We start from the raw sequence: 27,597 nt of genomic DNA, 5'->3' as shown, positions 1-27,597 counted from the left end.
TCGATTTTATTACACTTATTTTAGGTGCATTTCACGCCATGAAGACTATTCAAAATATGACTAATCCAAGAATATTTGAAGCTGCATTTGACTGCTTTACTAGCCATCTTACGATGCTATTCTTTCATTTAGGAAGCAAGATTGCCAAATTGCAACATTAAAATATTGATGTTCCTCTTACTCTTCGACTATAGTTCGTTCCTCGTAACCATTTATAAAAAATTATGCTTCATACTTTATTATTTCTCATAAGTCAGTTCCCTTTAATAAGGAAGAAAGTGTATTCGTAAACGTAATTGTTTAGCAACCGTATACAAAACAACACGAATGGTATGTTAATAAAATAACTTCATACTACCAGTCACATGTCAGAAAGTTGACATAACCGTTGCCATTTTAACAATTTACTCTAATGTATAATGGAGTCGGAGTAGCATCAGGTATATAGGAAAATTTAACACAACTCAAATAACACAGAGCCATTGCGTTGAATTAATTGTGCACACTGATAAGTACTTTTCTGCCTGTAAATTAGTTGTCCGTTGTGTATATGCTGTAAAATTGTGGTACGTTTCTCTATAATTAATCTCCTTGTTCACCATACACTGTATATATTAGTCAGTGTGCGAATTGAAAAATTTTCCCAGGGGGGGATGAATTTCACCCATATGCGCACCCAGTCCTCTCTCTCTCTCTCTCACACACACACACACACATATACATATATCATATATATATCATATATATATATATATATATATATATATATATATATATATATATATATATATATATATACTAACAAGTACAAAACAGTTGACATGTGAGATCTTTCATAAATTTTCACTCAAGTAATATTTAGGTTAGTTACGGAAAGTAAGAATTTTTCCCTTTTTCTATCTTATCTTTATGTCCATTTAAAAATACTCCAGAGGAGGAAAAAGTTATCCCTGCCAGGGATAAAATTTTTCTTCTCCAGGGTGGGAAAGATTTTCGTCAGGGGGGGAAATCCCTGGCATCCCCCCGCCAATTCGCACCCTGCTGTTAGTGAGACTACTGCTGTAGTAGTTGCTAGAAATAGTTTAAACGTACATAAGATTTAACATTCCCTGCAGTCTGGCTAACCACCAGACTTTCATATTATTCAACCATTGAGACACTGAAGTTTTCTTAAAATTTTTGTGGGAGTCTATTTCATATAACTCTTATGATTTTCGGGCTGGTTAGTAAGTGAGCAAACTCTGTCTTTGACACCACTCTGTAGGATAAATTAATATATGGCAACATAGTATGCCAAAAAGTGTGACCAATTCCATATGTGTTCAAGTAAATGCTTTTGTATAAACGGTTTCAAAATCAGAACTCAGTTAAAAAATGAGACTGATAAAATGGAATTTGCATTTGGCGACTCTAAAAACTAAAGTTACCTCCTGATCGGATTTTCCTTTCAGATAGACTTTAATGGTGTCTGCCGCAGTTGATGGAGGAGGTGTAGTAGGAGGAGACGTGGGTGCTTCAGTTGTTGTTAAAGTACCTGCAAGACAGAAATAAGATTATTCGTTGTATTCCAAATATGAAACGAAGTTTCAAAATATTCCAGATATTTTAATGGCACTTGAACGTTAGACATGAATTTAATTTGAGTTATTTCTACGGCATGTTGGCAAAATTGATAGATATTTTGTGCAACTACAATACTGACATTTTATCTTTGTTTGCAAGCTATTCATGCGTAGGGAATCTGATACCATACACCCTGCGATAGGTAGTTTCTTAGTCTCTAGTGAATTACAATCGGGATGTTTCTTCATTTCGTCTAAAGCACAATCATTTACCCTGTGACTGAAGAGATCACGTCAGTTCAGGTAGGATTAAAGTTTGAGTTTTGAACATGTCGTAGAAAGTACCACGTGAAGAAAGCAGATTTCTCGTGTCTCTTAAACTACAAAGTAAGAAATACTGAGTAAGTTTACCAGTATACTTCAGAGTTCATGTCATTATGTAAGTATATAGATAAGTTTTAGAAATTACTTTTAATGAGAAACAGAAAGGCGCAAGGAAACAATCTTGCTCTTGCATCCACTTTTTAATGACGCATAGTCGGTGATTCATGTAGTGAGTTGATTAGCAGTATATTGAAGAAATCGAGGTGATTTGTGACATCAAATAATTAAACTAAAAATAAGGTGCTGTAAACTACACCTTTGTATGTACAGAACGTGTTGGTATATAATGTTTCCCTTTATACCTATTCCTTCTATCAAAACGAAACTTGGTACACTCATTTATTAACCTCTATAGTATTTTTCGAGATACATTTGAGTTGTGTGTTTTACCCGAGGCCATTCCAAAGGGGGCCAAAGTTGATAGGTGTGATTTTTGGAAGGAATTTTCCCGACGTTATCCCAGTTTTGCCTGTCCAAGTACGTTATGGGCGCCAATCACATAGCATTTCTGGAAAGCTTGTTTCATGCTGAAGAGAATGAGCTATCGTAAACCATGACTTTCCGATGAACAGTGTTGATACAATAGCTATTTCACTGAGAGCAGTAAGTACGCCAGAAATTTTTACTTGGGGGGTTGTTCAAAATAAAAGGGGGGGGGTGTGCTCTCAGAATAGTGATAAAATTTTAAAACAAACTGAAACAAGAAAACAGTATATTTTGTTACGCAACTATTGCAATACTACTACTATTACTACTACTACTACTACTACTACTACTACTACTACTACTACTACTACTACTACTATTAATAATAATAATAATAATAATAATAATAATAATAATAATAATAATAATAATAATAATAATAATAATAATATCAGCTCTTCGCAGTGGTAGGTTCAATAAAGTAAGTTCACACATTTGAGCATTTATTATTATTATTAAACTAAGTAATACAATGAAACCTCTCAAAACGGACATCGGTAGAACCGATTATTTGTCCGTAAATGAGAGGTGTCCCTAAAAGGAAGGGTTCTCTCTCATAATACCACACCACACATATTTATGGTATGCAAGAATAAGAAAGTTTGTCCTCTTATGAAGATGTCTACTATTGAGAGATGCCCGTTAAGAGAGGTTTCACTGTATTAGGAATTAACCTCCACTATTTTACCCAGTAATTACATGCGAATTGATTACATACGAATTATTGTAATTATTTTCCAAAATTCTGCTATTATTTCAATTTTTTCACCCCCAGCAAGTTTTATGGGTGATTTTTTTTCCAAAATATTAATTGGGAAAAATTTCCCTCGTTCCATGCAGAAATCACATTCGTTTAGTAATTAATACTGTACATACTTCCAATTTCATTATTTTAATATTCTAACCCTGTTGTTAACGTTAATTGTTGTAATATTACTTGATCTCTTAATCTCCGTTCCTGCCCCTTCCTGGCTACGTTATTGATTCTGAATATCTTTCATAAGAAAATTATTCATTGATTTAGTTGTTTTCCAGAAATCCTGTTTTTTCAATTTACAAATATTTTGTATCTTTCTGTTTTGTCTTCTTCAATATACCCTAATTTTAATAATCTCAAGGTTCATAGTGATCTGGTCTCTTGTAAATAGGTGAAAAGTGACCAAAAATGGCCAAAAGCACACGAAAAAGAGACCAAAATCTCATCATGCTCCTTTTTTCCTTTGTCAATTTCTCCATCACCTCTCTCTTCGTTTGTTGTTTTGTTTCTTCTTTACTTTCTTTTTGAGCTTCCTCCTCTCTTAGGTTTTCAAAGTATGCTTTGTAGTTACGGTAAGCAGACTTAGCAGATGTAAAAAGCTTCTGAGTAAGTGGAACCAGTTCTGGCCTATTTCTGAATTTCTTCATCCTAGACATTATATTTAACTTCGCATATAGAGTTCTCAGAAACGTGAAATATTCAAATCCATCACCTACTCTTAAGAAGAACATAGAAGAAGCATAACACAATACGAACATGATGAACCACACAAACACACTCACACAACGTTGAACGGAGCGAGAAAACTAAACTATTACGAGAGAAAACTAAAAGATTATTAAGATAGAAGAAAAAATAGACACAGAAGGGTTCTCAACCCCACCTTGAGAGCTTAAGCATCCACAAACCATCCACTGTGCTTTAGAAAGAATAAAAATTGAAGTGAGAATAAAGTAGACTGTTTGACATGTGGCAGCAAGTACTGAAGCTTTCAGAAGAGTAATGGGTAACAAGGTTTTGCCTTTTTCCATTTGTTTTTATATTTTTCTTAGAAAACTGCCAATGCAAAACATAAATCACACGAAAAAGTCACTTTACCTATCATAAAAGTAACTTTTAGTGACAAATTTGAAAAAAAGTAACTTTTAGTGACCAACTTGAAAAAAAGTAAAATTTAGTTTTAAAAAAGTGACTCGCTATGATCCCTGTTCCGCTCAATGAATTTACGTGAATAAAAACATACTTTACAAAAAATTAAACTAGCACCAAATGCGTTCCTGCATAAAACTAGACTCAGTCCAAAATATATATAATTCTTACTTCGATCTATCTCTTCATTTCTAACAGCGTTTTGACTACACCCTTCTAACGTCCGTCCGTTGATACACCACCACTTGCAGAGCAGGCTCGAAACCAGCCACAGAGCTTTGGGGGGCCATGAATATGTTAGGAGGGGCCAAGTCATTAAAAATTCTCTTACAAATATCTAAATTGTGCATTTTGTATTGAGGTCTCCCTATCCCCCCTCTGGTTGCGAGCCTGTTGCAGAGTAGCACTTACCAACTGAATCTGGTATAGGCTTATTACTATATTGTCACACTTTTCCTTATTGAGGAGGAGGTAGGTTAATGACCGCTCAAGACGTTGCCAATTTCAGTCACCTGCATCTGTCCATCAATCTCTTTTCTCGGAAACGACCGCGGAGCCCAGAAGGGTAGGTATCAGCGGTCTGCTTTGTCAATTGTTTCGATCAAAACACTGCCCAAAAACAATGAGGTCGTGTGTTTCTCGAAGCCGTTTATGAGAACGAAGTCGCTTCGTATTTTGAAGTGAAATAAATAAGTAAAAATATTTCCTTCTTTCCTAAAAGCTAAACCTTTTTCTAACTTGATGTAATAAATAACCTATATGATACTGATTGATATAATTGGATTTGGGGGAGTATTCCTTTTCCATCCAGGGGTGTGTGTAAAGAAATTTGGAGGGGTGTTAGGGGGTGTTGGGGGGTGTAGATTACTCCCTGACTGAGAGTCTAAGATTTTCTTTATACTAACAGGGTTAATGGGCCCCGGGGACTTACTTCGTTGTCCATGGCACCTAATTTTTTGTGCATGAACATATCTTTGTTATGTTTATCGAATGGACTAGGTTTGATTCGGATGTTCGGATGACACATTCATGTACGTTCCTTGTGAATATCTTCCTTTATTAATATAAATAAAATTGTCAGTTAAATAACAACCACTAAATGTTTCACTTCTGTTTTGATTTTCATGGGAAACGAAATTGGGATATTTTTTGTTTTTGCTGAACAATTGATACTTTTGAAATTACATTTTAAAAGTGAAAACAACTTTGATACAGTCAATTCATTATGGTTTCCAGGCGAAGGAATAGTTAGCACAGATAATGTAAAAGTTTGGCTCACTTGACAAATTTCAAGTAGTTTTCACGTAAGAAAACGTGATTAGGGGACAAAATTTGGACCCTCTATCTTATACTTGCAAAATTAATTGTAGAATTGATTTTAATTCTCCTAATCAATGTTTTCAGAATTTGATTGTAACTCTGAACATTCGTCGTATCAGGAAGGACTGAACCAAGTAGATTACAGCAGTTGGAAATTGTTTCTGGAGCATTTTATATGTATATTAGATGGGCTCGCCACATCATGCTGAATGCTTTTTTCACGTAAAGATAAACTCCTAGTGTGTGTGTGCCTACCTGGGCGCAATGATGCAGTAATCCTATAGATGGTATAGAATATTGTGCTGTAAGAAACATTCGATGGTTTTAATCATGGATGATAGGATATTGAATATCGATTATTGTGAAGATAGTCTACATCCTTGTCATGTTTTGGTATCTTTACTATCCTGTTTTCCTTTCAGTTGGACGGGAAATGGCCAGTGAATGGGCATTGAATAATATTTGAAAAGGAGAACCATGAACCTTTTAGGTATTTTATTTTATTTCTTTAACTTCAATGGAGCTATGCGTCCATAGAACACCGAGATTATGGAGCGTCTAAGCAGAATTGTGTTTTGTAGTCGTATGCTAATCATATTCTAATCCTTGACCTTAAAATAAAATGTTCTTTACTATTAATTAATATCTTAAACCTAGGTCAATTAAACTGAACTTTTACATTTTGTAGATGATCCACCTGCATTACCTGTCCAAACTTTCACACAGAAATAATAATAATAACAATAATTATTATAATTATGTTTCTATGAATCGAAGTATGAATAATCAGATAAACGGTTTCTTCAAAACAGATTTTGTTCTACTGAAATTAATTTTTAAATACTGATGTTTTGGTGGAAAATAGACCGATTGTATTCTTTTATTTAGTATTTTTAGACTTGCCTGATTTTGCTATCACCCTTTGAATCCGTACCTGTCATTTCATAGCTGATGTTGAATCCCTTTCGTTGACTGGGAAACTCGTGTTTCTTAGCCTCAAAATGGACGTGAAAGCTATTTGTGTTTGGAATAAGATATTTCTGCTCTCTTTCCAATGAATGGGCGAACAAATAGGTGTTTTCATCGTTTACGAATTGCTCTCCTGGTAAAAAAGAAAGAAAACTATTTAATATGTCAATATCCAAGGACTTTGGGAAGTAATAATCGCCACCAAACGAGATTTTTCTCAGACATCCACTACTTATCACATTAGAGTCCGTTGTTTCCGACTAAATTTTATGTTCAGTGAGTGAAATATGTAATGTTTCGCTATTTTAACCACATAATCCCATTGATTATTGCATTTTCTGGGTACAGTGAATTATGCGGCACTCGTTAAACATTAGCAACTAAACAGGCTCATTGCTTATACAACATAAAAAACTACGCAACATAATTTATACAAAATGAACGTATTGTAAATACCTGTGCTGTAACTACTCTTTGCGCTATGTGTATTTAAGCGACCTTCATTGACTAACTAACTATGATTTAAGAATCCTCTAGTTAAAAGCCACACAAGCAAAATGCCAGAGTTAGAGAGCCCTGAGCCAGCTCAACCTGTCAGCGTTGTTATTAGTTATTACTCAACCATCTGAGATCTCTTCATACTATGTCACCTCATCTTTCTCTCGACCTATTCCTTTTCTTTGAAAGCTCTCCAACCCAGGGCCGCCCACAGGGGAGATGTATGGCGCAAGCTGCGTCATTGAGAAAAATTTTGGGGGGGATTTTACTCTACTTTCGAACTAGCAATTTTACTGTAGGAATAGCATTAAAACACGATTTTGAGAAGCTAATTTTCAAAAATTTTCCGGGGTGAAACCCCGTACCCCCTGCTTCGATACTCGATGAATGAAGTACCGCGCAAGTAGCCGTATGAAAGGAAAGGTTGGTTCGTTTTAAGAGAGAAGGGCCGCCCGCAAAAGGGATGAATGGCGCAAGTTGTGCCATCGAGAAAAAAATTGGGTGGAATAAAAAAATTGGGGAAGAATTTTACTCTAATGTCGAATAAGTAATTTTGCTCTCGTCAGAATAACATTGGAACACGATGCGATTTTTTTTTAAATCTCGAGAATGAATCCCCCTACCCCCTGCTTAGAAACTCTATGAATGAAGTACCGCGCAAGTTGCTATATGAAAGGATGGCGCCAAGTTCTGGTGAACAACAGTTACAAACACTCAAGGAATCACTTTCAAATTTAGATTTGAAACTTGCCTATGTTGTCTGTTGAAAGTTATAAAGTAGTTTGACATAAATGTGAGCTAATGGTAACCATACAGACAACAGCCAAGTTTCAAATCTAAATTTGAAAGTGATTCCTTGAGTGTTTGTAACTGTTGTCCACCAGAACTTGGCGCCTATTTTTGTGACTTCAATTCTTTTTAAGGCCACTCGTACTTGGCTCTTTTACAGGAATGTTTTTTGTTGGATATCACTTCTTTTTGTAGGCTAATTTCGAGGACAACATTTTCTTTTGGTATCAAACTCAATAACTTGTAACTTGCGTCTTACTTTTCATGTACAAGGGAATTATATCAATATTTTGTAAAGAAAAAAAATAATACTACTAATTGTAAAAAAAGAATACCTGTGCCATACACAGTGTGTAGAAGTTTTTATACCCTTCAATATCCTTATAGAACATATTTAGTATTGTACACTACCAAGACTACTAATAAAAGTAATGCCATTTTTATAATTACTACTGCCCCTACTACTACTACAAGTATTATATAATACTACTACAGGAAATAAAAACAACAACAAAAATAACAATTACTAGTACTATAAAAACTACTGCTACACTGGGCAATTGTTTTTAGAGGACTTGAGTTTTGAGGAGGGAAGAGATTATTAGTTTTGGGGGGGAGTGCGCCATCAGCTTTGGGGGGATGGGCACCCCTGCTCCAACCAATATTCCTCTGTGTATCCTGGACGTGTTTCTTATGCGAGTTAGAGCTGTGCTCATCTTAAACTTTTGAGTCCATTTATTGGCACTGTACTTGGTAACAGGCTCATAATTGTAGTTTCATATGATAAAACCTTCTCAATTCACTCATTTCTTGTCTTTTGCTCCAAATATTTTCCTGGAGCCTTTACAAGGATTTCTAGGATCAGCGTTTTTTTTTTTTTTTTTGTTTTAATTTCCTTAAACTATTTGTCACAGCTTTACAAAAGAACTAGCGACTTTTAATTAGGACATCTAAGGTAAGCATACAGCGATTCGCATCGTTGTTGTTGCAGATACGGTATTACTAACTTTTTGCATTCAAGTAACTCTGTAGCATGCTAAGCATACTGATACATTGGAGTACGGATACTGTGTACTGCCGTAGAACGCTATTGAAAAAAAAAATCAATTTAGAAGTAGAAACTATGGTTCGATTTCTTCTTGATCTGACGAAGTGATTTCAGATTTTTTAAAATAACAATCGGATAGTTTAATCTTACATGATGATGGTGCCGGACAAAATTTGGACACGGATAACTCACCAAGAGGGGAGAAAAATTTTTCAAGTGTATCATATCTTCGTCATATCATTTCCCTGTCTGCTCCTGTCACTCTACCACCTAATATCACACTTATTTGAGGTAAAAAAATCTAATTTCTTTATTGATATAAAATTTAACATTCATTATTATCCATTTAATCTATTTTCTCTACTGGATGTTATATTTATAATCCCACTTTTGTAGTTGAATATCTTAAAACAAAAACAAATATCTTAACAGCAGAAAGTACAGTATATATAACAAGGTGGCGTGTATTGTATAGTGCCATGAAGTGCCATGAAATTTCTGTACTCTAGTGACTACTATTTAACAATTTATGAATACCTAATTAATGCATAAAAAAGGGTACGAATGAATTTACTGTGCTTAACTTCAGGAATACTATTCCTTCTCAGCAATCCTAGTATTGAATAAAATAAAACAATTCATTTTTTACTTATAAGAAAAATTCAAATTACTCAAGAGAAAAAAAATAATTTATTAAGTTACTAGTTCTTGCAATTTTTAAAATTATTAAACGTGTTCAAACTGTAATGAAAGCTTTGTTTCAGCATTATTTAATTTAATAAAATTAGACGTCCAAACCTGGATTTATAGTGAGAAAATCTCCCAAACTGCTCTCTATATCCACTTTATGAATTGTAACAAGAATCTCGGCTGCTTTCTCTATTACAACAGACCATGACCAACATCCATTATCAGGATACGGATCTGAACCAGGAAACTCAATCTTTCCGGATCTCTCTGTTAATCTTGTATTTGTTTCTCCTAGAAATAAATATATTTACTTGTTAAATATGACAAAAATAAATACCTTAAACTAATTCTCTGTTGTAAGATAACCTCAACAGTTTAAAAAGCCATTTATTAAAAGGCATGTTGGTCACTCAATGTTAACTCAAAAATATTTTGATGCCCAGAGTCACATAATTTGCTGAAACTTGTACGAAGTTACCTCCTATATACGATAAGTAAAAATATAATTTTTCGGTTTGGGTACAAAACCTCGCGGCCAGAACTTCGCGGTGACAACATCGCGGCCCAAAATCTCGCCTGCCAAAACCTCGCGGTCCTGATCTCTGGACACGGAATCTCGCCTGGTCTAAACTACGCGGGACATAATCTTGCCTGGGAAGAAATATCGTCATAAAACCTTGTCACGACCATTTCTTTGATGTAGAATGCTCTATATATTGCTATATGTACATATATTTTGTAATAACACATAATTGCATTAAAATAATGGCAAGAAAATATTCTAACGCGTGCTTTAAAAATCTGTATATGTATGAAAATCACTATGTTTGTGACGATACCTCTTGAGTCACCCGACCGGTCTCGATCAAATTTTCAACATAGATGAGGCTCGGGCCTGGGATGTCGTTTGTAATTTCACTTTGACAGCATAATGAAGTGGAGGGGGAGATATATAAAAATAAATAAAACTTAATAACTCTTGAACCAAGAGATCAATCTCGATCGAATTTGCCAGACAAATCAGGTTACCGCCTGGGATGGTTTTTATCATTTCACTTTGACGAGAAGGCGGGGGGAAAGGGGGAAACATATAGAAATACATAAAAATTAAATTGACCCCGTTTGTGACTTATAACTCTTGAACCACCCGACCTGTCTCGATCAAATTTTCAATATAGATGAAGTTTGAGCCTGGGATGGTTTTTATTTCACTTTGACGGTGACCTTAGGAAATTCTAACAAAATCGAATAATATTTATGAAAGTATGAAATATGTGAGTTTTTACGTCCCTCGGTTATGTTCTGTAGGTTAAAGGAGACGTAGATGATCAGGATAAAGGAAATGATGGAATGAAGAAAGTGGAAAAATGGAATTACCCAAGGAAGTCCACACACACGATGTTTTGTATATTATTATTATTATTATTATTATTATTATTATTATTATTATTATTATTATTATTATTATTATTATTATTAGTAGTAGTAGTAGTAGTAGTAGTAGTAGTAATATGGAATTGCATATTAAGAAAGTCATTGGGTAAATTTTAAGGAAAGGTTTCATTTCGCAAATTTTTGGCCAAGCGAGATTTTGGTCCGCGAGGTTTTGGTCACGCAAGATTTTGAACGGCGAGGTTTCGGTCTGGCGAGATTTTGGGCTGCGACGCTTTGGCCACGCGAGATTTTGGGAGGCGAGGTTTTGGCCCGCGAGGTTTTGGACGGCGAGGTTTCGGCCGCGAGATTTTGTCCATATTCCTAATTCTTCTCTACCTCAACTGTTTCTAATTGAACAGTTGTTTTCTTTCCGTATTAGAAAGTTCGACAGTATGTAGCGAAAGCTGTCATTCTATGAGTGCACCATTCAGAGTAGGGCACACGTACAGGCCCAGACTTTGTCGAGCACGACTTCTGTAAGAATACCAACTCCCTCGTTGGTTCTTGCTTTGAAGTTGTTCACATGATCTATTTCTTCACTTTACTCAATATCTTTAAAGAAAACCTCACAAGAAACATACTGACATGCAAAAACACTTTAAAATGTTTTTTCTTTGTCACAGTATACTGAATTCTGGGAGCACTGCATTTATTTTTGCACTGAAAAAGATATTTGAGTTTCCAAATGGAACGGCGTATTATTCAATAACCCAGGTGCCATCACTCCTGCACAGCAGTCCAATGAAATTTCACTATTCTTTCCAGAAGACCCTGTATCTTACTGTCTAGTATCATGTACAATTCTTGTAGAACAATGGATTTTTGTATACAGAAGTATTAAAAGTTACATTTTAAAATTTATTTGCAATTGGGTCTCAGAGGGGTATTGTTAGCAGTTAAATCAGCAGCGAAAAGGAAATTTGGGCTATTGCAAACTGTAACAGAACAGGAAATGTCGATTATATCTTGATAAAAGGATAAGTCTTGGTATTATTATTATTATTATTATTATTATTATTATTATTATTATTATTATTATTATTATTATTATTATTATTATTATTATTATTATTAAGTATTCTGTCTTTCGGCAGGTTCTGGGACAAATGAAGAATTTTTATTTTTATTTTTATTTTTATTTTCAAGTTTTAGATTTGAGCCTGGAAAGGTTTCTTCGACGCTTCTCGGTCTTCAGCTTCCTCTTTTAACGCTCAATATTTTTTTTCTATTTTTCAAATCATCGTTCCTCTTCCTGTGTTCCTCTTCTTCCTATTCTTCGCTTTCCATCCATCTTTCCTTCTTTGGAGGTATAAACAAGACAATTTCTCCGCAAGGTTAGTAAAATAGTGATGTAATGTTGGTCTTCTAATAAATGGTAGTATATTACGTACTTTCGATGATCAATGGTTAAATTACTGTCGAGATAGTCAAGTATTACATTTGTGAAATTGTTATTCATTCTTTATTATTCTTTTAGAGTGATGGCCGAATGTCCCACTGAGATCGTTTAAATCATCTATTCTGCAACGTTAAGTATCGAAGCTGTTATTTAATTAAGTACTTATGTGTTTTAATTAACTCTTGAAATAAATCATTCCCAGCAAAACTTGCGTGATTCGGACCCATTAAGCTGTAACTCCACGTCTCATATAGACTAGATGCCGAAAGGAACTGAACTCCTGTCCAACCGACCAATCTCGAAATAACTCAAAGAGTGTGTAACAAGACACAATCGGAGAAAATACTTTCTTCGTTTACTTAATTATTTTCTCCAAAACATCACTCATGACATACTCTTTGGCTGTTCCATAGTTTAGATCAATGGTTCTCAACTTGAGCATTAACGCTCCCAGCGGGCGTTTCCGTTTCAAAACGAAACGCTGGAATAAAAAGGAGCAATTGGGAGGAGATAAACTGTTTAAGCGGTGTTTGAGATTTCATGACCTGTATAACTTTATTCTTATTATAAATGATCAAAAGTCATTATGCATTTTATAAATGACCAAATTTAGACGTTTTATAAATAATAATGTAGATTTTTCAAGTCTGGTTTTAAAAACTGAAGCCGTTTTCTGGATATTAGACTGTTCGTCCACATCTTACGTTCGTCTGTGTATAGGTGGATTAAATTAAGATGACGAGAGGCGCTCAGAACAATCGCATTTTACCCAAGGGGCACTAGGCTTGAAAAGGTTGAGAACCACTTGTTTAGATTACCAAACACAAAGACTTATTCCATTTCTACTGTATTAGCCTTCAATTAGTCCTAGCAACTGCGCTTTGGCTATTCGTCATTACTTGCTGCTTCTCACACTTGCGATCGATAAAGAATCATAATTAGTTTAACGAACAGCCTTTAAATATAATTACAACATATTCAGTAATTTTAACGAAATAATAATAATAAACATTAAAAATCTAAAATTGGAGTCCCAAGTACACAAAACAAACTAACTTCTTTTAATTTTAAAGATATAGCAATGCTTTTGGACTCCTCGGAATCTCTTGATAAAGCAAATTACGATTGTTTCAAGATATTTTTCCACATATGAATTCGTTCCGAAGTTAAGCACAGTTAAATCTTGAAACACAATTACTTTAAGGCACCATATTTGAAAATGGCAATAGTGAAGCAAACGTGATAAATAATAGAAAATGACAAGCAAACATGATAAATAACGATTTCTAACGTATTCTCTGTAAAATGAAACAAGGACGAAGTTTCTGTTTTGAAATATCCAGAAGAAATGACTTTTCAAACTTTACAGGATAAATTCTGTTCACCGCCTTCTTGATGACGATACATCTCTTCCTTCAAGTGAGATTTTTTGGACTTCATAATTATATTGTTTAAGACACCATACTAATAAAGCTCCATCAATTTTCATTCTGATGTATTTAAATTAAGGGTTTAAACCCAGCGATTCCAAAATTCTGCATATACACATGTTAATTGCATTCATAATTATCAAATACGATTTAATTATTATACCATTTTCTTTCTATTATCTTAACAATTTTTTCAAAACATAATATCCTCCGTTAGAAAACACACTAAAAACTTCGATACTCATATAATCCTTAGCACTTCATCTAAATTTCAGAATACAAAACATGTCTTAATTGAGTATACAGCAATGCTATACAGTTACTTTCCAATAAGGAACTAGCTATCTTTAGATCAAGATATAGGATGTCGATGTCATCTTTGGAAATTAACTAGTTCTACTATTCTTTGCGAGAATTTATCAATTTTCCCAAACTTTCACATAAAATAATCAGTATATACTAATGCTGATACCAAGAAAATTTACGATATCAACTTTTTACAGCTATATGTAAAAGATATTGTTTTGATTCTATGTTTCGAAATATGGACTGGTCTTAGAAATTCTAAAATACAACTAGTCGCACTAATGATTTTATCTTTACATTAATTTTAAAAATATTTAGTTCGTTCAATAACGATTGGCACTCCCCCCTATAACTGGTGCCAAGTAGAAGTTTGAAATGTTTGTTGATGTATGCATTAAGATAGACTATAGTACTATCAAACTCCACTAAATGGTTTTGTTTCTTTCCGTAGGTAGCACATTGTAGCAGCAGTTGTTCCGACTTGCCAGAACGTTGGTGGACAGAGAAAAGACAGCATGGAAGCAGACACACATGGGCAACGGTGGACAGTGTGGTTTCTCTAGAGGGAAGGAGTGAATACTTCAGACATCCACAACAGATTATCAGCCGTATGTGGGGACACAGCACCAAGTCGCAGATCTGTGTTTCGTTGGGTATCTGAATTCAAAGAAGGCAAAGACAGTGCTGCAGAAAACAAAAGCACTGGGCGTTCTGCAACTGCACGCAGACCAAACAATGGCGCGCGAATGAATGATATGATAATGGAGCACAGGAGAATCACGTTTGATGAACTCGAGAGAGAAACAGGTCTATCACGGGGTTCCCTCTACACTATCATTCATGAGGATTTGAAGCTGCACAAGGTGTGTGCACAATCGGTTCCTCATGACCTCACCGTTGCGCAGAAACAAAAGAGTGTAGAGATTTGCCAGTAGTTGATGCAACAGTACAGTGAAAGTCCGACCGAGTTCTTTGAGCGTCTGGCCACAGTCGACGAAACTTCGTTCCTCTACGAGACTCCAGAAAAGAAACGCCAGTCCATGGAATGGAGGCACACTGGAAGCCCTTGACCCAAGAAAGCATGGATGGGACTATTCGTGCGGAAGCAAAATTTCGACCGTTTTCTGGGATCAGAAAGGGATACTGCTGGTGGAATGGCTCCCTCCCAATACGTCCATCGACAGTGAGAGCTACTGCAGTTCACTGCATAGGCTCCGCCGACGCATCCAACACCGACAAGGAAAATTGAGCCGTGGCGTTCTTCTCCAACACGACAATGCACGGCCACATGTCAATCACCAGACAATTGCCACAGTTCATGAAGTACAGTTTAGTGTACTGCCGCATCCTTCATATTCGCCGGATCTGGCTCCTAGCGACTATGCTTTATTCGACACAATGAAAGAGGGCATGAGAGGTAAAAAGTTCAACACAAATTATTAACTCCACGTATTTGTCTGCCAGTGACAGAGAGATACCCCTAAAGAATGGTTTGCTACACAAATAAGGAAGCTTCCAGAACGGTGGCGAAGGTGCATAGATATTGCCGGGGAATACCTCTACAATAAACTGTAGTGGTTTGTTCAATAAATGGTTCCTGTGAAAACAAATTAATTGTAGTGCCAATCATTTCTGAACTCCCCAAGTATTATACCCAGCATCTGATTTGTTTTACTTAAAATGCTATATTGTAATAGTGATTTATTGAGAAAAATAAATATGATTTTTAAAATTTAATTGAATCTACATAACACTTCGTGATCTGAAGTTAAATATAGTTGTTGATGTGTTACTTATAATACAAATGTATTGTGATATGAAATTTAATTAAATCTATGCTTAAAGATACTAAAGTGCAACTAATGCTTAATTCCTTCCTGAATATCTTTAATTTACTTTACATGAGATAATAATTTTAAAACTCTCACCTGCGAAACAGTTTCAAGTTTTATATATATATATATATATATATATATATATATATATATATATATATATATATATATATATATATATATATATATATATAACAAATACTTTTAACGAACAATATGATGCAAATTTATATTTCTGTTTATTATCTAAGCTACGTCAATATAACTTTCAATGAATTTCGTACTTCATCTTGCTTGATATACTATGTATTCTGTAAATTGAATGCATGCACAGTATCTGCTCTATGCATTTCTAAGTAAGAATAACAAAAATACAGTTACCCCACTCAATTATTTCGTACTGAATCCCATGCAATGATCCATTTATTGGCTTCTTCGGTGGTATGAATGTGATGTTTAATGAGCTAGTATTAGTTGCATAGTAAATGATAGATTTGTTCTGGAAATCGTCTACTGACACACTTGTAGTTCTGTTTTCCGAAATTAGTTTTAAAGTTTCGTCTTTTAACAAGCTTGTATTGCTCAGGATCAGACGAATGTAGCTGCCATTCTTTCCCTGCAGAAAATGACTTGCTTCCTGATTTAAAATAAAAAAGAAAGATTTAGTTTGAATATAAAGTTTAGATGAAAACTTAAAATTCTCTTAAATATTTATATTTAACTACCTAATTAAGATGAATTATTTTCGTAATTCGCATCATCCATACTGGATTCTGGACTTTTTAAAAAAATACTTTATTGACAATTTAATTACAGTGACATTGGGCAGTTACAAAACTAATACAGAAGCAATGGGTTGAAAAAATATATAACAGAAAATTAGAAAAAAATTGAAAGAAAAAATTTAAAATAATGAATAAAGTAGAAACAATTGACAGTGATGAATAGTAAACAGAAGTGTTATGAAGGTAAGACAATCAAATTATTGCAAAGAGTTTATAGTCATTACATTGGGCTGTTATTCAGTCGAGACAAAACATGTTGGTTAAAATATAGATAACAATTTACAATTAAGAAAAGTGCATACTAGTTTATGAAGCTAAGACAACCAAATAGTTTGCAAAATGTATTTGTTTATACTGCACAGGAATTTTCTGCATGACCGTATTGACAGGAACTAAGTAACTCTCCCATATAATTGTTCATACGAAGCGCTAGGCATCGGGTTAAGATTATTAACCCACAAACGCCCAAGACCAGTTTTATTCGTTAGCAACTGCCTGGACAATACGGTGTTACATCGAAAACCTGAGAAGAAAACTGAACGAAATTCGTACAACAAGAGAACGGGTAGTGTGCCTGAAGTGGAACAACGGGGTTTTGGCTAAATGAATGATATAGCTCAGGTAACGTAGTGAAAAATAAAGCGAGTCACTGGTGGCACAAGGAGCGTTTGTGGGTTAAGTCTGCACATAGAAGACTGATCGGGCGATAATTATCAATAGACGTAGAGTTATGCTTTTTAGGTATTAAAACAGTAATAACCGTAGAGAGAGATTCTTCTGCAGTCAAATTTTCTCGATATTCATTGAAGAGATCCATGAGAAAGGGGGCAAGAATATCAAAGAAACTAAGATAAAATTCTAATGGAAGAGAGTCATTCCAGTAGATTTACCACGTTTGCCTAATCTAATGGAGGTCTCAACTTTATCGTTGGTAAAGGGACTGTTTATATACTCTTGAGCATTAACATCTAGGATTGAAAGGATAAAGTCTAAAAGAGATTCATCCACATTCGTTACCTGAGGTGCAGAATACAGTTTTTTATAATGCTGAACAAATTGGGGAAGTACCTGCAAACTTTCATATATTTGGCCATCCTTGCCCTTAATGGACAAGATCAACTTTTGTTTGCCTCTGAGTCGTTCTTTTTGAATTTATGCAATGCTAGCCTGTTCCGTGTCATCGGCTGGGACAATCTTGCTTCGGACAAAAAAGGAAAAAAAAAAAAAAAAAAAAAAACGAGCATTGGTTGTTTATGTAATAACAGTAGATGGGCTTTGATTTCTTGTATTTGAGGCCTGACCAGACGGCCTCGCATCTGTTCTTGCATTTATTCTTTGAGTAGGCGCGAGTAATAGTTGTATTGAGTATTATATGCTTGGTTTCTTTGGATACAATATTGCTTACTGATGGATCGAAATTTAGGTTTAACTCGGTTGTCCCAAAAGTACATAAGTTTACCCTGACAGCGTGATATTAACGGAAACAAGATTCTCCATTCCTCTCTAATTAAAAGCTGATATTCAGGGTCCATAACTATAGAAGTGTTAAAATGCCAAAGGGGACTACTTCTCAAAAATTTTGACACTGGTAGGGTTATTCTCATAATAAGAGCATAGTGATCGCTAAAACAGACAGGCTCAAGGGTAACATCTCGTACTTGTGCAACCAGTGAGCGACTTATGTAAAAACGATCCAAACGACTGGATGATTTTGACGTATGAAATGAGTGACCTGGGTCAGTGGGTCGAAAGTTGACTCCACACATCAATTAGATTATATGTGTCTACTATTCGCTGGCGTTCAGGAGAGAAGTTAAAGTTTGGAGTCTAGTCAATAGGCTTTAAAACGGAATTATAATCTCCACCTAATATACAAGGGTTGGTACCATTAAATAAAGCCTGTGCAAGGTCAGTGTTGAAGAAATCCTATCTCTCTCGCTTTTTGTGAGAACCAGACGGGACGTAAATATTACATAATTTGATATGTTGAAGCATCCCAACGGAGATTCTTTTATTTGGATGATCATTAACGGCCTTAAACTCTAGATCACTACGATAGATGATAGCTATACCTAGCCCATTCTGCGTAAAACAAGAACAGCATGCATCATTTGAAAGATAACCGTACTCTTGAAGGGCCACTTCTTGAGCGAACAACACATCAGTATCCCCTTTCTAATAAAGTCTCTTAATGCTTATTGTTTAACAGGAGATGTAACTCCATTTAAATTAATGGTAGCAAAACTAAAACTATACATAAAGATAAACAGAAACAAAAATAGAGTGAAGCGAAATGGTAAACACCGCATAAATTGTTGAAATAGAGACCACAATATAATAAGGGAGATAATTATAAGTCGTCTCCATCCGAGGTACCAGCTTTCAACTTTTTCGAAGTGTCCCGGTTTCGTGCACCTGAAACTTGGGTAACATCTGAAGTACGGTCTCTTTTAGAATTTTCGAAACTCCACTAACATGTGCCTTTAGTTTGGAAAGTTTACGTTTTTCGTATACAGAGGCACTGAGATCAGATTCACTGGCAGAGTCACTAGTAAGTGTGAGTACACTCCTGTCAAGGATGGTGTTTGAGTTTGTTACCAAGTGCACGTCAGATTGATTATCTTGGTCCATGGGAGCACTCGGATCAACTTTTAAATCCTGAACTGACGGTCGGTCACCTACCTGAGCAAATTGTCCGTCCTGGATAATTTCCTGGGCCTTGGGATCAGGATTAGATGGGGGTACTGTAGTAGTTTCCAGAGCAGAAGAAGCACCAGAGCGAGCAGAAATAAACAGAGGAAATTCCGTGTAGTTACGAGTGTGCAAAGAATCTTTTTCATGAGAAGATTATGAGATATACGAAGCAGTGGCGGTTGGAAACTTCGAATTGTGGATTAACTTTGAATAGCGGACCTTTTTTGCTGTGGCTCTCTTGAACAAAATGGTCCTGTGAATTGCACAATGCGCAAATTTGGATTTGTTCTGAGTAACTACAAAATAGCCGCAAACCACACACTGTAATAAATGAAGGAATATTTTGTTTAACCTTCATGTTAATTAAATTACGTCCAGTACGGGTGACATACACATGGTCCGCAGAATACTGTTCGTCTAGGAATGACGGTATTTCTCCATATTGAGAAAAAACTCGAGTTAACTGTTGGTTACTAAGTTCCATGGGGCACAAAGACATTTTAACGACTGTAAAACTGTTGTTAGCGAGATCAATAGGAAGTAAATGTTCCTTGTGGCCATCGGTGTATTTGACTTCACCATTAGTTGAAGAGAGAATTCGTTCACACAGCATCTTGTTGACTAGCTTAATATACAGTTGTTTCCTTATGTAATCCAGTTCTATGCTATGGATTTGATCAGTTGTTAATTTGAATGTGTTTCGTATCCATTCATGTATAAAAATTGAAGTAGGCTTTTGACTTCTTGACCAAAATTGATACGTAAGATATTCTCACTCAAGGAACTCATGTTGAATTTTCGTCGTACAGCGACCACAAAAATCACTCCGAAATCACTATAGTTACGGAGGCTATTAGTTACTCGTAGCCTTTAAAGAACTTTCAGTTACAAATCTCTTGACAATTGCCAGGCTGTTCGATGAATCTGCACATTTTGTGACCAATGTGAGAAACACGACAATGTTTTGCTTTTTCTGACTGATGGTGCTCCTTATACGAGGAAAGCTGGTAAAGCTCTTTCCATATGCTACCCTAACATGATTAATCGTGACATGTGTCGTACACGCCCTACATCGATTGTGAAAAAATCCGAACCCTTTATCCTAAAGTGGACAAGTTAGTGTCAAATGGGAAAACATTTCCGTAAAACCGCAAACTAGAATTGAACTTTTCAAAGAAACAAATCCCAATCTTTCACTTCCTATAACACTAGTAACCACGGGCTTACCTGGCTTAATGCAGTACTATATTATGCGGATCATTTTGAAGCATTTGTATGTGTAGTAACTAAATTAAACCCAGACGACGGTTCATCCTTTTAGTAAGTGACAGTAGCTTGAAATATGACTTGACTTTCATATATCCCAATTTCGGTTCCTTGACTCATTCTATAAAGAAACTAGAAACTATGAAAGATTTATTGAGTACTTCGGGTAAAGAAGTAGAGTGCGTTGAAAGAAAGCTGAATGTTCTTTCTGCTTCGAAAGCTGAAGTCGAAAGAAAAAGAATTTAAGGATTTGTTTGAGGAAAACAGGATAAAACCCTATGTATTATATCTGAAGTATGGGAACGCCAAAACACAAGTGAAGTTGGTGTGAATATTTGCGATATACCCGTTTTCAAATACTCTACGTTAACATCGTGTGATGTTGAACGTTCCTTTTCTCAATATAAGGCATTATTGCGTTACAATAGGCATGGCTTTACGATGGACAATTTGTTAGTTATTCACTGCAATGCGCATGGAATCTCGACATCTGATGAATAGGAGCTATTGGTGAGTACCAGTATTTATTTTTCTTATGTTGGGCGTTTTCTCATACTTTTCCCTGTTATTTTTGTTCAATATTTTTTAATTTTTAGCAAATATTTTTCCGTTTTTTAGCACATAAAAATAAATATTTTACAGCTTTTTAGCACATAAAAATCCGGGACCTAGTTATAACTTTAAAAATATGCTACTTTTAATCTAGAATTTTAGTCTGATCCAGTGCCTTAAGTTACGAACCATGTACATCTCTCTCTCTCTCTCTCTCTCTCTCTCTCTCTCTCTCTTGGTGCATGACGAACCTTCGTAAATTCATCTAAATAGCAGAACCTGATTCTAAACGTACGTACTTAATAGTCTCTGACTTCCAAATTCCTTCTTCAAATCTAAGTGAGCCTTGATTGAAACGTATTGTTCTGCTATTGATTATACCTTTTTATACATTTATAAGTTACTGCTTACTTTCAATTGATTTCTTTTGACTCCCTCTTCCTAAAATTTGAAACGCGCACCTTAAGTTTTAATTAAAGAGAGGCAAAGTAAAGATTCAGAATTTGAAAGTCAAAAGTCTAAAATAAGAAGAAAGAATAAACTTTTAATTATATGATTCCTAAAAAGTGAAGTGAAATGAAATGAAAGTTCTAAGTTTTGTGTCCTGCAGTTATGCCTTTTAGACTAAAGGAGATGTTGGTTAACCCCTTTCGGCATGATTTTTTTTTTTTTTTTTTTTTTTTTTTTAGCGAAAATAAATAATTAGTACTGGAAATCCTCATATGGGAACTGGAAAAACTTGAATTTTAGATTTCCGACGAGAAATAATTAAGTGCCATATATGACACACATACAACTCACAAATAACATGCCAGATGACACCAAAATCTCTTATTCATACACGTCAATATCTCACACAGCAGACAAAACAGTCATTTGGTGCTTTTGATAAGTCACAAAAAAAGCTAAAGTGAAAAAAGGGTATGTGCCATATATGGCACGGCATGTGGTAAGGGGTTAATGAAAGTGAATGACCGTGAGAGAATTTGTAGAATGACAATGGGGGAAGAAATTGAGAAATCTAGAATAAGTTCACGAATACAATGTTGTCCCCACAAACTTACATGACCTAGGATCGAACCAGGGTCCTAGCACCAGGAGTGAACATTTATCAAAGTAGAAGTTTTAAACGAAATAATATTTTCAACTTCAAGTCTTCCCTTGAAAATTTTAAGTCTTTTTTTGAACTTTTCCTTCTTAAAGTCAAGATTGAATGAAGAGATAAATTGATAATTGGTATTAGTGGAGGACATAACTGGAATTATTAATATAAATTGCTATTAATCCTATGATTTCTTATATTACAGAAGTAAAATTAAGAAGTTATAAGATTAGGAACTAGTTAATAATCCTGGGTAACGAAACGTGTTGTGTCACTCCAATATTTCCAATTAATCTAATTACAAATACAACTAACGTCACCTGTAACTAAACATATGAAAATATCGTGTTCATTTGTGATAACAAGCTTTTTATCACTAAGGACCATTAAGCAAGTATTAAAATGTATTGTATTGATTTCCGGTGAATTACACAAAACTTCGTGCGTTTGAATTTAATTGACTATAGAGGGCTGACCGTTATTTCATTTAAAAACCGGAACAGTTCATGAGAGAAGTCAGATCGGTAGAAATTACAATTTTATTGCTACAATTTATAGGAGAAAAAAATTATCTGTCCTAATTCTCGGATACCAGAATTAGGATATTAAGCAAGTTTTCTACCCTCATCTTGAAGCAATATACTTGTAATTATTACTACTGTGACGTCTCTCAAAAACCGTCACTGACTATACAGTGGTAATGGTTGCTAAACCAGAAAGATTTGAATATATGACTTACCTCTTGTTTAAAAATAATATAACCTCTGTCTGGAGGACACTCGTTTTCGTGACCTATTACACAAGAGTCAGGAGGAATCGTTGTAGATGGGATTGTCTGTTCCGTAGTTGTCTCACGGGTTACCGTTGATTGTGTAGAAGTACTGGTGGTTGGATTGGACTCTACCGTAATTGATGTTGACAATGAGGTTGATGTTTCAGTATTCGGAGAAGTTACAGCAGATGTGCTTTGTGGGTTATCTTGTGTTGATTTTGAAGGTATGGTAGTTGCCTTTGTAACATTAGACAAGACGTTTGTTCCTGGTGATGACAAGTTTAGATTCTCCGGCACCACATACGGATGTACAGCGGTTGGGTAGTCATTCTGCTCTGTTTGTTCATCTAATACTCCGAAGTTTACGTCTTCTAAAACATCACGTGCAGATTCCGATACTCCTAGAAGTAAATAGTGAATAGAACAATTTAAGAATATTGTATTGTTACTAAGACTCAGGGGTGTATGCAGGGGGTTGGTCCTGGGGGCCCGGACCCCCCCGAAATTCCGATTTTTTTTTTTGTAAATGTAGTCTACTTTTAGAGGCAATTTTAAAAATGTTCATATAATTTAGCCTCAAATTGTATTTTGATCCCCCCAAGAAACGCTTTAGAATCCTCCCGAAATAAATTCCTGCGTACGTCCCTGCTAAGACTCTTACCTTTCTTGCTTATTTTCTTTTTCAATAAGAAGCAACAATATGCGATTTTTTTTTTCAAAGTAGGCAATTTAAAACCAACAAAATGCTAACAATTGAACTAATGTTTGTTTCCATTAAATCTCATATCTACAGCATAGAACTTAGTGAATTGTCCGACAATTGCGGCATCACAAACTGTGCACTCAACTACCTGGTCTCAGGATTTCTTTCAAAAACATCGTTTGGGGAGAGATGTATTTTCGGATCCGTGGAGAGAACGATTGGCATTACTTAGAGGCGTACTTATAAAGGCCTATAGGACTTGAGATTACCCTCCCCCCAAAATAAGCCAAACTTTTCTCCATCCGGTATTTAATACATAATATCATAATAAAACCAAGTTTATTGCTATTTTGTATTTAGCCTCCAACTCTGAAACAAAATCCTAAATATATCACTGGTGATACAGTTTTAAAATAATGAAGTTGACATAAGTTTTATTCACAGGATAGTCCACAAAATAATACAAGATGAAAAAAACTGTAACATTGTTTATTGTTTCATTTCTCTTTATTTATTTTTTCTTAAAAAGAACGAAGAACATAGAAACGAATTCAAATTACTAAATAAATCTGTAAGTAGTAAATAATAAATCTCAATAAATAGTAAATAATTATAATACAACTACAACTACATCTGAGTGAAGCCTATATTTACTATGATTTTAAAACTGTACTATTGTTGTCTTTTTAATTCATTCTTGATTTCTCTAAATAAATAGCAGACAGCAAAGAAATTTGAGTTTGAACTAGGTCTACTGTGTAAAGCTTTTCAAAATAGCGCTTATTTCGAATTCATCCATCACAAAATTATTTGCAACTTATTAAACACAAAACTTATATGGTTGTCTACATTTTACTACAAATGTCTGATCATATTAAATTTAATATCAAGATAATTTATAGGAGGTCTATGTCAGATAATTAAATGTAATAAAAAACTTATTATTTTACTAATATGTAATATGTGATTTTACAATATGTAATGTAATACTAATATGTATTATGTTACATGCTGTAATAATTCTTGCAAAGGCATTCTCTATTTAAACCAAGTGAATTTTGCTTCATGTTTTAGATGCATACCGCTCAAAGAAAATGAATTCAAAATTCTTCAATGGGGACATTTTCTCGTTCAACAGAAATTTTCATGCAGTGGTCCAATGATGAACCTCCGATTTTCCACTCGGTATCATGAGTATCCGATATCAACTCCAATGAATTGATTTTTTTGTGATGTTATTATTGGATTGATTATGCTGAAAGACCTTTGAACGGTAGCCGTTGACACAGTTTGACAGTTAAAACTTTCATATACACTTTTTAGTCCTTCATAACAGCAGCGTCATTTCAGACTTCTCTTGAGGAGGGCAAGAGCACCACCGACATAAGATTTTCACGTTACGTACTAGTATATTACTATAAAATCCATTAAATTATATACATTCCTCAAACTCTCGGGGGGCAATTGCCCCCTCCTGCCCCCCTAAATGATGCCCCTGCTTCATAACCTGGAGTTGGGGGGAAAAGTTTCATGCCAACACCGACTAACTACATTTTTGACGAAATTGAAGTAGAAGGACATTTATATTGTGAACTGAAAGTTTATTATGCGAGAATGAACCAAGTCTGTAAATTCTTTAGTTTGCCAACAGATGGTGTAAGTTGTTATAACGAGTGCATTCCGGCATGATAAAATTTTCAGATCAGAACAGAAATGCCACTATCTCAATTTCGTCAAAAATGTAGTTAGTCCGTTTTCGCATTCACTCCCCCGTCACTAGTTGAAATTAGAACATAACTTAATGGTGACATACTGTTATTCACACTTTTTAGTCAAGAATTTGAAGGATTTTATATCTGTAAACTGACAAAGATATCTGACTCGTTTTAATCAACTGAATAGGACCAAACTTTTCAAAAGGAACGCTAGATTAAATTTATCACATTTCTGATTTGATTTCACCTTCAATTTAGCGTTTCTTTCACCAGCGAGGTTGTATGAGAAGTGGACATACTGCTTAACGCGGGATCCGAACCACATGAGCTCCACCGGGAATCGAACCCAGGTCTCCCACGCCATATGCACGTAGACTAACCACTTAGTCACGAGGAAGCTCTACTGTATCTTTGTTAAAGCTTCTGCCCATCTTACGTATTACAGCGTTCTAAATTTTAGAAATATTTCCAAACATTTTTCTTCTTCTATACGGTTTTATTTTAAAGAAAAAACACAGCTTTCTTACAAGGCTGGCTAGAATATTTACTATAAAAAATTGAACTAGAAAAGTAACGGTTTCGGAAGTATAGCACATACTTCCTCAGACTACACTCTCCAGACTACACTCTACAACTACAACTGGAGTTGTAGAGCAGGGCCGTGCCACAGCCCCGGGCGCCGAAGTAAGGGGGGCGAAAAATTCTGGGGGGAAGAAAAAAAGATAGGAAAAATTGCTTGGAATATATATATATATATATGGGGCACTGTCGCATACTCTCGCCCCGGGCGCTGATTTTCCATGGCACAGTCCTATTGTAGAGTGTAGTCTGATGAAGGAAGTGCTACACTTCCGAAACCATTACTTTTCTAGTTTAATTTTTTATAATAAATATTCTAGCCAGCCTTGTAAGAAAGCTGTGTTTTTCTTTATTTAAGATGGACACAAGGCCATATTGTCATAATATCTACGGTTTTGTTTTAGTTCACCAATCTTAGGTATCTTATTTCTAGACCTTTTTTCTGTTTATTTGCTCTTCTTAGATTTTCAGAAATCCATTTCAAATATTAGCTTCTACTTGAAATTAGTTACGATAAAATTGACAACTGAGAACTCTGCTTATCAAACACATAACGAAGGATCCTCCGTTATCCGTGGAAGCATAAATCGAATGCCTTAAAGCAATAAGGTGCCAGACTGTATATACAAGTACGACAAGCCCTTTGGGGTCCCTACGAGAATACGAAGACGAGGTTAGAAGTGAGGCAATTTACTTGTCAGAAACACTTGAAGATTTTGATTTCTTGGAATCCTAAATTGCATGGTGCGGTGTTCTTTTTCATACCAACATGGCAAGTAAAATTTTGCAACCAAAGTTATTAACTTATCTCAAGCCGTAATCATTTGGAAATCCTTTGGCAACTTTCTTTTTAACGGATTTTCGCGAAAATTTAATTTATTTTATTTTATTTTTATTTTTTTATTTATTTAACAATTACCAGATACAGCTCTGAGGCCATTTTACACTGGATATCTAACAGTAACAACAACAACAACAACAACAATGGAAAGGATTTGGGAAGGTATCGGCCAGGGCCTGTTTTAGTAGGTACCATCCCGGCATTTGCCTGGTAGGATTGAGGGAAACCCTGGAAAACCCCAATCAGGATGGTCGGCAGCGGGAATCGAACCCGCGACCTCCCGAATGCGAAGCCAACGCTCTACCACTTGAGCTACTGTGAAACTCAAAGAGCTAGCTAAAGATTTACAAATGGAAGGAAAGTTCAAAAAGTTCTCGACTCTGAAGGAAGAAGATGCAGTTTGGATATGAAGCTGACGATCAACCACCTATTGACCCACAATAGCGTTTAAGAAATGAGATGTTCTATCACTTGTTGACACCGCCCGAACCACTGTAGAGGAAAGGTTCGAACAATTCAAACGCAACACATT

At 35.2% G+C, this 27,597-nt stretch overlaps 1 protein-coding gene across 2 annotated transcripts in view; it reads right to left on the bottom strand.

The window, feature by feature from the left end:
- LOC145673477 (uncharacterized) overlaps window positions 1-27,597 on the bottom strand; it is a 493,254-nt gene that overhangs the window by 41,580 nt on the left and 424,077 nt on the right. For both annotated transcript variants that reach the window (XM_081743210.1, XM_081743209.1), the window contains exons 2-6: window positions 23,195-23,628; window positions 16,438-16,693; window positions 9,761-9,943; window positions 6,593-6,760; window positions 1,428-1,534 (exon numbers count right to left, since the gene is read on the bottom strand). In XM_081743210.1, coding sequence (XP_081599336.1) covers window positions 1,428-1,534; window positions 6,593-6,760; window positions 9,761-9,943; window positions 16,438-16,693; window positions 23,195-23,628 — 1,148 coding nt within the window. The remainder of the gene's footprint in view (window positions 1-1,427; window positions 1,535-6,592; window positions 6,761-9,760; window positions 9,944-16,437; window positions 16,694-23,194; window positions 23,629-27,597) is intronic.

Source organism: Thermobia domestica, chromosome 16 (genome assembly GCF_964235325.1).
Source record: "Thermobia domestica chromosome 16, izTheDome1.hap1.1, whole genome shotgun sequence".
NCBI classification, from domain to species: domain Eukaryota; kingdom Metazoa; phylum Arthropoda; class Insecta; order Zygentoma; family Lepismatidae; genus Thermobia; species Thermobia domestica.
This window is presented reverse-complemented; position numbering and strand designations above follow the sequence as displayed.